At 48.5% G+C, this 13,053-nt stretch overlaps 2 protein-coding genes across 2 annotated transcripts in view; one reads left to right on the top strand and one right to left on the bottom strand.

The window, feature by feature from the left end:
- The window catches only part of CIMAP1C (ciliary microtubule associated protein 1C), a 107,650-nt gene that overhangs the window by 27,179 nt on the left and 67,418 nt on the right, over positions 1–13,053 (top strand). The window lies entirely within an intron of this gene.
- The window catches only part of CSPG4 (chondroitin sulfate proteoglycan 4), a 74,502-nt gene that overhangs the window by 23,428 nt on the left and 38,021 nt on the right, over positions 1–13,053 (bottom strand). The window contains exons 2-4 of the mRNA XM_067534678.1: positions 8,894–9,057; positions 2,878–6,450; positions 455–934 (exon numbers count right to left, since the gene is read on the bottom strand). Of these exons, the coding sequence (XP_067390779.1) occupies positions 455–934; positions 2,878–6,450; positions 8,894–9,057 (4,217 nt within the window). The remainder of the gene's footprint in view (positions 1–454; positions 935–2,877; positions 6,451–8,893; positions 9,058–13,053) is intronic.

The raw sequence follows: 13,053 nt of genomic DNA on the forward strand, positions 1-13,053 counted from the left end.
ATCCGAGCTGCCATGGGCAGTGGTGGGAGGAGGACTGCGGTGATAGGCCTCACATAGGCCTCCTGTTCTGAGCTGTCCATCAGGGATGATCCCATCCCTTAGGCCTGGCTGTGCATACAGGCCCCCTCTTCCTGACACTGGGTGAAAATCTGTGCAGGAAACAAAGGCAGGAGGTGACCCTCTGTGGCCCTTGATCTCTGAACGTGAAACAAACATGGATCCCCTCAATGTTCCCCTCAGCTGTGGTGGTGGTTCAGCTTAACTTCCTGTATCCCTTGGGCCTGATTCTGATCTTGTCTTACACTGGTGTAAATCAGGAGTAACTCCACTGGGCTCTGTGGAGTTCCACCTCTGGGGAATCAGGATGAAGCCCCGGGTTTTAACCTCGCACTGTTCCCTGGCAGAAAGCCTTTCTGGACATATCAATCAGCCTCTGAAGAGGTCCACTCCATACCTCATTCCAGGTGAAGAAGTACAGGTTGCCTTCTTCAGGTCTGTCTATGTTCTGGATGATGCCATATCTCGGGGGCTCGGGAACCATGAGCTTCACATTCAGGGCTGTGAAATAGGCTGTGGGGATGGTCAGAATGTCTGTGGAGAGGATTATGGAGCTCCCTTCTGTCACTGTGATATTGTGGACGTCCAGGGGGACTGAAATGGGAAGGACCTCCAGGTCCACTTCAATCCCTTCCAGGGCATCTGCCCCACTGGCCATGATGTCCACAGTGAACTGGTCGCTCTGCTCCTCGGGCCTGGAGTGCAGGTAGAGCACTTGGCCTTCGTTGATGTCTTCCTGGGTGAAGTTCTGGATGGGGTACAAGATCTGAGGCTCGTTAGAGATACTGCTGTGATAAACCATCCCCAGGAATCCCCAGAGCGGGGGACTGGTCACTGAGTAGATAATCTCCTCAGGAGAGATGTCCCCATGGACTACCTGTGTGCATGAGAGAGAGAGAGAGAGAGTTGGCAATGCGTGCATGATTCCATCCTGCAATGGCAGAGGCATTTCTTTCTTTCTGGTGAGAGCAAGGTGGGACTCCGACCTTGTTCACACAGGAATCCTGACCCTCAGTTACATGAAGGCCCCTGGCAGTGCCTGGACAGTTTAAAGTGACTTACAGAGTAGATGAGAGTGAGGCCTAGTACATTCTACTGAGCACCATGGTCCTGGACTCCATTGCCTGGTACCTTGTGTAGTTCATTGCCACCAGTGCCTTGGGTCTAAAATGCTACCATTCTGAGTAAGTATCACTTCACACTCTCTGGGTGCTAGTGGAAATGGCAATGCAAAGAGCAGGGCAATGGAAAATCAAGGCCAATGACTCCTGTCTTCAGTGAGTATGGTTCTTCAGGCTCCTTGTTTAAAGGGTGGCTCTAACCTGATAAGTAGCTATGTAAAGATGGCATGCTGGGAACCGTTCCATGCTCACTGTGTTCCCTGATCCCCAGGTCTGATTTATGATGATTGGAGCTACAAAGATGGGGTTTATCTAGTAGCCAGCCCTGCAAACTCCCCTGAAATCTGAGAACCAAGTGGGCCTCTCTCCTCACACATCATCAGTAATTGAGGTTCTCCCAGGGCAAATTGTGTCCCCAGGTACACCTGTGTAACACCATGATCTCATTGACACCTGTGCAAACCCACTGAGACCTGTTGGGATTGCACAGGGTTGTTTCTGAGGACATAACCTTAGGCATCAGGACTGCACAGGTGTAGCATAATTTGGACTGTAGGATCTTCAGTAGCATTGCTGATGCACACAATGGAAAGGACACAGCATGACTCACAGACCCCAGGGTGAGTTTGCAAGGCTGACAATTAGAACCCTATCCATACCCACCCCCCACATTTTAACATGCAGAATGAGAAACTTTGATCTGGAAATCAGTGAGCGAGCATAACCCTGGAATCCCACAACGCAAAGGCACTGGGTCATTCTTTGTGCTAGAACTGCACTTTAAGGGATAAGCATTGCCAGCAGATCACGGGAAGTGATTATTCCCCTCTATTCGGCATTGGTGAGGCCGCATTTGGAATATTGTGTCCAGTTTTGGGCCCCCCACTACAAAAAGAAAGTGGACAAGTTGGGGAGAGTCCAGTGGAGGGCAACAAAAATGATTAGGGGGCTGGAGCACAAGACTTACGGGGAGAGGCTGAGGGAACTAGGCTTGTTTAGTCTGCAGAAGAGAAGAATGAGGGGGGATTTGATAGCAGCCTTTAACTACCTGAAAGGGGGTTCCAGGGAGGATGGAGCTAGGCTGTTCTCAGTGGTGGCAGATGACAGAACAAGGAGCAATGGTCTCAAGTTGCAGTGGGGGAGGTCTAGGTTGAATATTAGGAAAACGTTTTTCACTAGGAGGGTGGTGAAGCACTGGAATGGGTTACCTAGGGAGGTGGTGGAATCTCCATCTTTAGAGGTTTTTAAGCTGCGGCTTGATAAGGTTTTGGCTGGGATGATTTAGCTGAGGTTAGTCCTGCTATGAGCAGGGGGTTGGACCAGATGACCTCCTGAGGTCCCTTCCAACTCTAATATTCTATGATTCTATGCTGTGTGCCTCTCTTTGCAGAGCATGGTAACTCCAGTCCTCTATCTGTTTTCAGTGGTGGTATGTCCTATGCAAGGCAATTATCAGAGTGCATCAGCCTCCCTGTGGGAGCCACCTGCATTCACAGATTGCTAGCCTGTCAGTAGGAAGGATGCTCTGGGAAAACTCATGCCTGTTTTAAGCACTTTCCTGTATTAAATTTCAAGAAGGTCCTGTAAGATTTACTTGCAGAATTTTGGTATCCTGTGTCCTTTAACTAGGAAGACACATGGGGGGAGGGAGGAGGGTGAATAAAAGCATCGGAAGATGACCACAAAAGGTGTTACTTACCATTAAATAGTCTTTCTTAATCTCAACCACTTCTCCTTGGAAGACATGTATCCTCTTGTTGTGGATGATGGTCAGGGGACTAGGGTGGGTGTCCAGGAGCACAGTGATCTCCAGAGTGTCTTCCACAGTCACCTGGTTAACTTCCACAGAGAACTGGAACTTGTCCTTGGCATTTCTGCTGCTGTTGTGCTGATAGATCACGTCTCCTGCCAGCAGGTCTTTCTGGGAGAAGGAAGTCACTGGCTGGTCCCCTTTCAGCACTACCCCCCATCTTGGCAGGGTAGTTATCTGGAACCAGATCTCGTTGTTGTTCCTTATGTCCATGTTGGTCTCCAGGCTGAGGATGGAGGAGTCAATGATCCCCTGGCTCCCTTGGTGGATGACTAAGCCAGTGTTGTTGACAATTTGGATGTAGGGGTCTGAGGCCTGTACTTCCAGTAGTGCTACAGTTTGGTGTAGGCCATCAGAGACCTGCAGCTGTATCCAGCCCCGGTCTGCTCCCGAATGGACAAAGAGAATCTTCTTCTTCCTCAGGTCATCCTGCGTGAAGCGATACACCTGGCGGCTCCTGTCATCAATGGAGATGATGCTACCAAAGAGAATGTCCTTCCTCATCAGCACCAGCTGCATGTCAGAGAATCCGGAGTCCTGGTCTGTGAAGGCAATGTCATTAGTGGTCAGCAGGCGCTGCCCATTCCGCACTACGTTGAAGACCTTGCTCACTACCTGGACTGGTGCATGGTCATTGACGGGCTGCACGGAGACTCTGAAGACACCTCTCACCTCCTCCACGTCAGAGGCAGCACTGCCCTCGCCCTGCTTGATGGCTACAAACGGGATATCGTCCTCTGTGGTCTCAGAGTCGTCGTGCTGATACAGAAGCCTGCCCTGGAGGATGTCCTCATTGGTGAACTCTGTTATGATCTCCTCACTGGAAGGCCAGTTAGATGGTGAGCTCCAGATCAGCTTCCCATGCGTTGGCCCTTCAATCACCTTATACAGGTAGTCCATGCTGTTCAAACTTCTCACAAACAGGTGCTTCTTGGAGATGATAGCTTGCCCTCCTTCCAGGACAGATAGAAGGACATTGGTCAGGACAGGTGTATCTGGGTCCCCCCCAATGCTTATTGTATAGGTGTATATAGGGGAATATTGGCCATCAGCAGTGACACGGAACTGGAAGGAGTCCTCGGTCTCTTTAGAGTTCCTGATTGTTGCACTGTAGCTTAGGTGGTTTCTCTGCAAGTCCTGCTGGGTAAACCCAAAGCCTTCTGTCAGCCTGCTGCCAAGAAGCTCAAGGTTCCCTTTTTTGGGTGCCTGAATGATTGTGTAGTAGAAGGAAACTGGGCCAGAGCTTGGATCCTTCAGGGTTGCTTCCATTTCCCTGGTGGTGATGTTTCGGTGCCGCTTGTTCTTCATCTGAAGGGGGACCAGGGTCCTCATCTTGATGGTGGCCTTCTTGATCCTGATTAGGAAAGTGTTGTTTGGTAAGGTCTTCTGGCCAACTAGGACTTCGAACCTCAGCTTCTCCATTACATCATCCAGCTGGTGCTCAGTATCTGTGCTGAAATATTGTATGCGCCCTTGCTCAATGTCCTGCTGGTGAAACGACTCCGTTCTCTTCCACTCCCCTCCCATGCTCCCTTGCTTCTGGACTTCGCCATACCAGAGAGGCTCTGTGAGGCGATACAGGATGTTCACTCTTTGTTTCACGGCATTGGTCTCCACGGAGAGGTTGGCTGTGGTAATCAGAACAGCACCTCCTTGTGAGACAAACAGACCAGTGTTGTTGCACACTTGGATGTCGGGCTCTATGGCGATGACTCTTAAAGTGGCCATTGGGCTTTTTACCAAGCCATCGCTAACTTGGAAGATCAGCTGTAATGCTGGCCCGCTCTGGTGGACATAGACCACATTGCCTGCTTCCAGGTCCCTGCAGGAAAACTCTTCGGTGGGCACCCCAGGCTTAAAGTCATGTTCCACGTAACCTTCTTTCATCCTCTTGCCACCAAGCAGCTGGAATGTCAGGCTGTCACAGGGTGTGTCATCATCAAGGGCCTGGATGATGTCCGTGCTTAGATGCTTTTGCGTGTGCTCCAGAATCACCATGAGGTCTCCCTGGGGGAATATCACCTGTGGGGCATCGTTGATGGGGTTGATCTTTATTGGCAGCAGGTATGTCTGGCCTTGCCATAAACACTCAGGAATCCCCCTCCTGGTCGTGACGGTTACTTCTAGCATCAGCTGATCCATGGGATCCTCAGAGCCATCATGAACATACTTGACTTTCCGATTCACTATGTCTAGCAATGTGAACTTCCTTCTGCTCCCAGAGCTGTGGATGTCTAGTTCCAGCTGCCCATGCCTGGGTATGTTCGTGACACTAAAGAGAACTTGAGACTGCCTGATGTTTACATTGCTTAGGTCTATTGTAGGTCGGGTATGTTGCCATTCCAGGAAGGCTGTGCTTCCTTCAGCTACAACCAGGGGGCTGATGTGCAGCAATTTGGTGAAGTTAGCAAAGGCAGGAGGGAGGCTGGGGTCAAGATGGCATGGTTCTACCACTTCCTGCCAGACATCAGGAGTTGGGGTGGTGGGTTCCTCGTCCTGCTCATACATATCCTCATAATCTGAGTACTGCTCCTGCACGCTGCAGCCGGGTGCTATGTCTTTTGTGACCAGAGCATCTTGCAGGCTCTTCTTCTCCAGGTTGACCCTCAGGTCCTCCATGCAGCCGATGAAAGAGCTATTGGCAATCCTGCCTCCTGAAGTGAAAGCAAGCTGGCGTTCCTTTAGCCTGCGTGAGGCATTTTCGTTCATGCCTCCAACTAAGAGGCTACCCTGGAGATCGAGGTAGCTGTAGATGCCTCGGTTGGAAGTCCTCGAGGAGTAGGAGTCGACAAGGATCTCAAACTTGTAGATATCCACATGGAGCTTGACGTAGTGCTGCTGCTCATCGCTGATGAATATGTTATTGTGCAGGATGACTGGCCCATTCCCTTTCTCTACCACCCCCCTCAGGCGCCCGTCAAAGATCTCCAGGTACAGGAAGTCATTCTGCAGCCCTGACTGGTAGATTAGGGGAGCATGCTTGGTGCTTGTCATGATCACAAATTCAATAGTCCCTTCTTCCCTCGCACTCCACCCTGGGAAAGCGATGTAAGAGTGCGGGCCCAGGAAGCTGAAGGGGTCATCTGGCCTGGCAGAAAACTCCTCGCTGCACCCCTCTTGAACCTCGTGGAATATTTTAGAGCCAGCATCAGATGCCCGTGGAGAGAGAACATCGAGGCCATTGAACTTTGCCATGTGGAGGCAGCCTCTGAATGGTAAGCTGGCCCCGGTGAGGTATGGCAGCTCCAGACTCCCTGTCCCGCCCACATAGAGGCCATACTGAATGTCCAGCTGCTGTAGAGGACCTGGGATCTCCACAGAGGTGTTAAAGAGGTCATCCACGGTCAGATTTATCCTACTGTTTCCTACCAACAGCTCAGCATCATGGATTACTAGATTATTGAGGCGAGGCCCTGCTGGAGACTGGATTGTCATTTCTTCTGATCCCAGCTCTAGTCGGACCTGCAATGAGAGTGGGTGAAAAGTGGAATTAGAATGTTGGGGGAAGCAGAAAGTTCTCTGGGATGGACAAGGACATGGGGCATGACCCAGGTGTCCTTGTGCCCCGATGATCCCCAGCTACCAAAACAGCTCCTGGGGGCAATGAGCCACCAAAAGTCACAGCACCCCTAAATCTGCTCCAATCTATACTGGGGACCAACCGAGCCCTAGGTTGGCTTTAGGATCAGGACAATTTAAAGATGGTTTAAAGATTTCCTTACTCTGCCCTCCCCTCTGGTTTTGTACCAAGCACAGCTCAATAGGATTGGGACATCCAGACTTCTTTCTTTTTCGGTTATGAAGATATAGCTGTTATAGTATTGGCTGATGTGCTCTTGTCCTGGGAACCCAGCCTTGCTTGGGTCTCCAGTCAGACAACTTACACATAGGAAAAAGAGGGTCCCTGCCCCAAAGAGCTTCCAATCTCTTTAATGTTAAAAACAAACAAGGAAATGAAATATTAAAACTATGCCAAGGCAAATTTAAGACTGCATAGTTAAAATAAATCTAAAAAAAGACTCATGTAATGCAAAAGCAAAAGGGCCAAATTTTCTTCTAGTGTAAATGTGCAAAATTGCATTAAACTCAAAGGAGCTACACCCATTTGTGCCAACACAGAATTTGGCCCAAGGTTTCAAAAGCACTGTTAACATGTCTGCTTTGTACATCCTGGAAACATTTACATAGACAGCACATTTAAGAAGATGAAATAGGAATAGGAAATACAGGGCAACTTAATTATGCAACCTGAATGTTGCATTGATGCAGTTTGTTGCGCATGCATTCACTTGGTGAGAAATACTTCCCCAGCCCCTCCACAGTATATCAAATTTATGTCCCAGACTGTTTCTCTAGAGGCCCCTTCCTCTTGGCTCCCATTCCATCTTTGGGCCTGGATCAGCATTTCCCATCCATGCTTGGGTCTTGAGTAGATCAGATGGGGGCAGCATGTTTGTGTGTGGTGGGGGCAGAGATCCTCACTGGCCACAGTGCTCTACCCCTCCCTTCCACGCACAGAGGAGACCAGTCCCGTGCTGACTCTTCATTCCGAGCTGCTGCCCGCCGTCCTGTTGTCTTCATTGCCAAGGGGCTGGCTTGGCTCTGCTCCGTAACCACTGCTCTCCCTGCTGCCGGCCTCTGCCTGTGTGCAGCTGCGAGGGAAATAGCAGGCTTTGTTTCCTCAGCCCGGACGCTGTCCCCACAAAGAGCAGCCGAGTCGGAGCCAGACTAAGTAGAGGGTTGGAGGGAGAAACCTGAGGAAGAGGAGGGTGGGATCTCTCCTGACAGATGGTCTCCATTAGAGAAGACTCAAATCATTGTCTCCCAGGAGCTGCAGCTTGCCAGACTTTGTGGTCTGGGGGGCAGCCCTGGCCGCTCTCTTGGGCCTAGAGAAGTGCGGGGGAAGGGAACATGTGTAGGGGACCCTCTTTCCTGTTCTTTCTTTGTGACAGACACCGGTACAACTACACAGAAGGGGAGTTCATCCCTCTGCCTCACTCACACTCCTGTGGCAGGCTTGGCCTTTTCCCTACTGGCATCCTAAATTTGGACAGCTGGTCGCTTTTCTGGTGCTGCCCCACCCTGCCACTCCCTTTGTTCCCTGACTGGCAACAGGTGTGGCACTAGTGTCTGGCTCTCACACTGTGCTTGCACGGCGCCCTGAAGGTAGCTAGCTGTGGGGATGGCAGGTGGGCTTGGATTATGGGGTTTCAGAGCTGGGTAAAATAGCCAGCTCCACAGTGAAGGTGTCAGGGGGAAGGGATGCTATAGGCTCCGTCTCCACCATTGTTTGGGCTGTGGCCAAGCTCCTGGTCAGACGCCAGGGGAAGGGGCAGAGGGCTAGTAAGAAACAACTGAGGTAGGGTACAGATTGTACAACTTGCTCTCAATGTCAGTGTCAGCACTGACACACTGGGCAATCGGCCAAGACCCACCCTCCTGCCTGGGTTTCCTACCGAAGTCCAAGCTCCCTCCTGAACTGGCTTTTTCCAGGGCTTCCCTCTGCAGGATGTCCTGACCCTCCCACTAGGTCCATGCTTGATTTGACTGCTGGGGGAGTCAGCAGAATGGCGCTGCACCCCCATCCAGGGTCCCAGAACCTGACCCTTGCTGAGCCTGACCCCACAGGGTGTTTTGTGGTGTTGGTTAGTATCCAAAGAGAAGATGCTGTCCTTAAAAATGTGCATCTTGGGTAGGCATGACTGCTCAAATCTCACGGTCAGGTTCACAGCACCACCTCCCCAACATTCCAGCCTTCCCACAGTGCTTCTCACACTGGATCAAAGCCTAGATTAAGCAGGGAGAGCCCCATTGACTTCAGTGGAGACGTGCCTGCTTCTGCTGAGGCCAAATGTGGCCACTAGCCTGGATATTCCTGCTGCAGGGAGGAGAGAGCATTGCTAACCTGCAGGATGCCAGAGCGGAGCTCCACCAGGAGAAAGTCAGTCTGTCCTGCAGCCAGGAAGAGGAGCCCATTCCGCTGGCTTGTAGAAAACTGCAGGTGGAGCTGGACTCTGCTGTACGCGTCCACCAAGGGCACCTCCACATAGCTGTCGCCAAAGAAGGATGCTGAGAGGGAAAGAGAAGAGGTTCAGGGTCCAGGCTCCTGTTAAGTGACTCAACCACCCCATGGGGCCAAGAAAATCCCTCTTCTCCCCTTCACAAGGGCCTCTGCCCTGTGATCTACCCACGGGCCTCCCTTTGTAGATCTTCAGCCGTGTTCCTCGGTTGTCCATCAGAGGTTGCTGATGAGAGTCATGAGGCACACTCTCCAATCAAAGGGTTGGACGTGTGGTCTCCTGGATGGGAACTCAGGACACCTGGATTATATTCCTCGCTCTGCCACTGCCCTGCCAGGTGATGTTGGCAAGTCACTTCACCTCTTTTTGCCTTTGCTTCCCCTCCCACCTTTTGTCTATCTTGGCTGGTGTCTCCTCTAAGGTCCTTGCGGCATGGAGTGCTCATGAGTACCTAATCTTGATGGTGAGGAGCATACTGTGGCCCTGATCTCATCTGGGGCCTCCAGGCACGACTATTACAAATAAATAGTAAATGGGGGCTGAGCATTTTGCCCCTGTAGCGGCTGCTGCAACCAGACCATGATGAGAGACAGGGAGCTAGGGATTAAAGCCAGCTCTTTTACCTGGCTGTGCAGAGCCACTGCCGCCTTCAGGAACCCAAGTATTTTAGTTATTCGGGTTTATTTTTTTCTGAGCAATCTTTTGTTTTTAACCTCAAGGAACCACTTACGGGGCCAAATTAATGAGAGATCTAATCTCCTTGCTGGATTTCCATCAGCCAGGAACTGAAATACTCTAATCTCTCCAGCCCCTGTGTTATTTCATTGCCCTGCAGCATTAAAAGACCCTGTGAAAAGCAAACACAAATACAACTATATGAAGCCGCACATACCCTGCACTGTCACTAGGTGGGGAAAGTAGAAAGACTAAAACAACACAGTCCCTTTTTACTACCCCCGGTCCTCCTGAAGAGCATTATAAAACCTTTCTCTCTTCTCATGTCCAGCAGTACATATACCCAGGGTAGTGTTATTTAAGCCAGCGACTCTCAGCCTTTCCAGACTACTGTACCCCTTTTTGTCTTGCGTACCCCTAAGTTTCACCTCACGTAAAAACTACTTGCTTACAAAATCAGACATAAAAATACAAAAGTATCACAGCACACTATTACTGAAAAATTGCTTGCTTTCTCATTTTGACCATATAATTATAAAATAAATCAGCTGGAATATAAATAGTGTACTTACATTTCAGTGTATAAGTATATAGAGCAGTATAAACAAGTCGTATGAAATTTTAGTTTATACTGACTTTGCTAGTGCTTTTTATGTAGCCTGTTGTGAAACTAGGCAAATATCTAGATGAGTTGATGTACCCCCTGAAAGACCTCTGTATTCCTGCAGTGGGACATGTACCTCTGGTTGAGAACCACTGATTTAAGCATCTTCTCTCTGTCCCTCTCTAGGGTCAGTTGTTGGTGTCACCTTCCAGAGCTGCTCAGCTCTGACTGCAGCATGATTTGCTCTACAGAAATGTGTTGCAGATTGTCAGCTTAGTGTCTTTTGGGCATTGGCAGCAGAGGAAAGGGGAAGGAAAGCACTTCAGACAAATCCTTTCCCCTTTCCTGGGTGTCCCTTTACAATGGGATTCCATAGAGCTGGGTCAGAAAGACGAGGAAGGCTATGTTTCTCAGAGCACAGATGGTATCTAACTGGGCTGGAGAGAGATTTTTCCTGTCATCTTTTCACAAAAGCAGGTGCGTGAACCCCAATGTTCTGGCCAAATTCCAATTTCAGAGCATAGCTGGTAGAGGTGGAAAAGAATCATTCGACCATCAAGTCCACCCTATTGCAAGGAAAGGACATAAGGCTTCAGTAGTGGCTGTATCAATTACTGGGCCAGAACCTCAGCTAGCGTAAATCAGTGTTGCTGTACACCGGCTGAGAATCTGGCCTGCTGAACTTATTCTCCCCTTCATTTTAGGCAAAGAGTATGTATATTCTGCCTATCAAAATTCCCGTTGCCACCATAGTTGGATACTGTATTCTTCTTTCTTCTTAGTGTAAACTATTGCATAGTGTTGCTTTGCATTGTTGAATATTTGCTGAATTTCACCCAAAAGTGGCTGCTTTTCGGTGATGGGGAAATTTATTCTTTTATACCTCTGAGTGTGCATAAAGTATATGTATTTAGATATCTCTTTTCTTTTAAAAAAATCCACATGAAAAGAATTTAAGATTGCAAAGTCAAGCACTCAAAAGTTTGTAAATGCTAGAATTAGAAGCAATCAGAAAAATAGTATATGATCATGTAATTAAAGACTGTATCATAATGCATATGTCCAAGGGGCAGAATTAGAGTTGCTCAAGCAACTCTAATTCTGGCATTTCCTAAATTTTTAAACTTTTGAGTGCCTGACTTTGCAAAGGTTTAGAACATTTTAATGCAGTTTTTGTATGTATGTATACACATATACAATATATATGTGTGTATAGCACATATATGCATATATGTATATAGAATATGTACGTATGTGTATAGTATATCTGTGTGTGTATGTATATACACACACATGTACTGTACACACACATATATATATACACACATGTATTGTACACACACATACATATTATGTTGCTAACTTTAACTTAAAATTGTTGCTATGTATGTCTTCTAACCAACATTATAATGAGAACTCCCCAAAGCATTTAAAAGTATGGAAAGTAAGTTAAGGGAAGTAGATAAATATACAGATACAATCCCAATCCATGCAGTCTCTTAAATAAATGTATGTTTGAAACAAAACTTTGCATATTCCAGAGCAACTTTAGCTGTGCCCGTTATCCCTGTATAGACCAGAGATCCTCTTACACTTTCCCACCCTCCATCTTATACTGTCAAAAAACACTGCCCATCTACCACAGACCCCTGCTGGTTCACCCACCCACTGGTGTCCAAATACACCAACATCTTGCCTCTTATCCTCAATATACAGAACAGAGCCTTGACTCTCCCCAATCCCAACAACTGAGTGTGCTTACACTACAGCGTGGTGCACTTGACGGACAATCTTTGAGGATAAGAGGGTTTAGGCCTTGGCTTCTTTGAATGTTATAGCCAGTATTTTCAAACATGGACTGCCTAAAATTAGGCATCTAACCCCATACTTAGGCACTTAAGTAGTCTGATTTTCAGAGGTGCTGACCTATCCACACCCACCTCTATGGTCATGCCCCTTATCCTGGCAGCCATGAGGCAGGGTGGCAAATGAGCCCACAAAATAGCTCCCTACCACCTCAGGTTTTGACGATGCCGGGGAGATTCTTAGAGGCTGGGTCTGCTGGGTTTTGAGCCATTTTGCATCGGTGGAATGCTGCTTGGGACTGGGCCCCTCATGTCTTCAGTGGAAGTACTCCTGATTTACACTGGTACGAATGAGAGGAGAATCAAGCTCACTCTTTGCAGTTTGTCTCCTTTCAGACAGCTCCTAAATATCAACTGCCTTTAGGGGTTGGATTTTAGGAATTTCATCATTGTGTCCAAACCATCACATTCTAGGGGAAGTGTTTGCGATTTTTAAGGCCCTCAGAAGCTTCCCTGCTTGACTTTTCATGTTGAGATTGAGTCCTGTTATCTCGGTGGCTGAAGCTAACAGCTTCTAGAATTGACAGGAAATTAACCAGGCTTATCCCCAGCAGGTAAAATTTGCTAATACAGGCAGCAGAGCAAATGGAAAGCAAACACAGCACTTGGTGACTGTGGAACAGCATCTGTAAGGGACGGTGTGAAATAAGCCCATCATTGGAAAGGTTACAGATAATTACATTGACTTGCATGGAAGAGGTAAAGCCAGGGCTCCTGCCTCTTTGACATATTTTCTTATATATCCGAAATCCTCTGTTAGCTAAACCTTGCTCCTTTGCTGAGGGCAGTTGCTGCTGTACTCCTACTTATCACTTTACCCTGTGCAGGTGTTTGCCTTCTGAGCTTTCAAAGGGTTTTCTGAATCCCAGCCTTTAGGGACAGCCTAGCGGCTTCAATAATT

The sequence above is a fragment of the Emydura macquarii genome, unplaced genomic scaffold (genome assembly GCF_026122565.2).
Source record: "Emydura macquarii macquarii isolate MOO-44397 ecotype Brisbane River unplaced genomic scaffold, CSIRO-AGI_Emac_v2 contig_3451, whole genome shotgun sequence".
NCBI lineage: Eukaryota > Metazoa > Chordata > Testudines > Chelidae > Emydura > Emydura macquarii.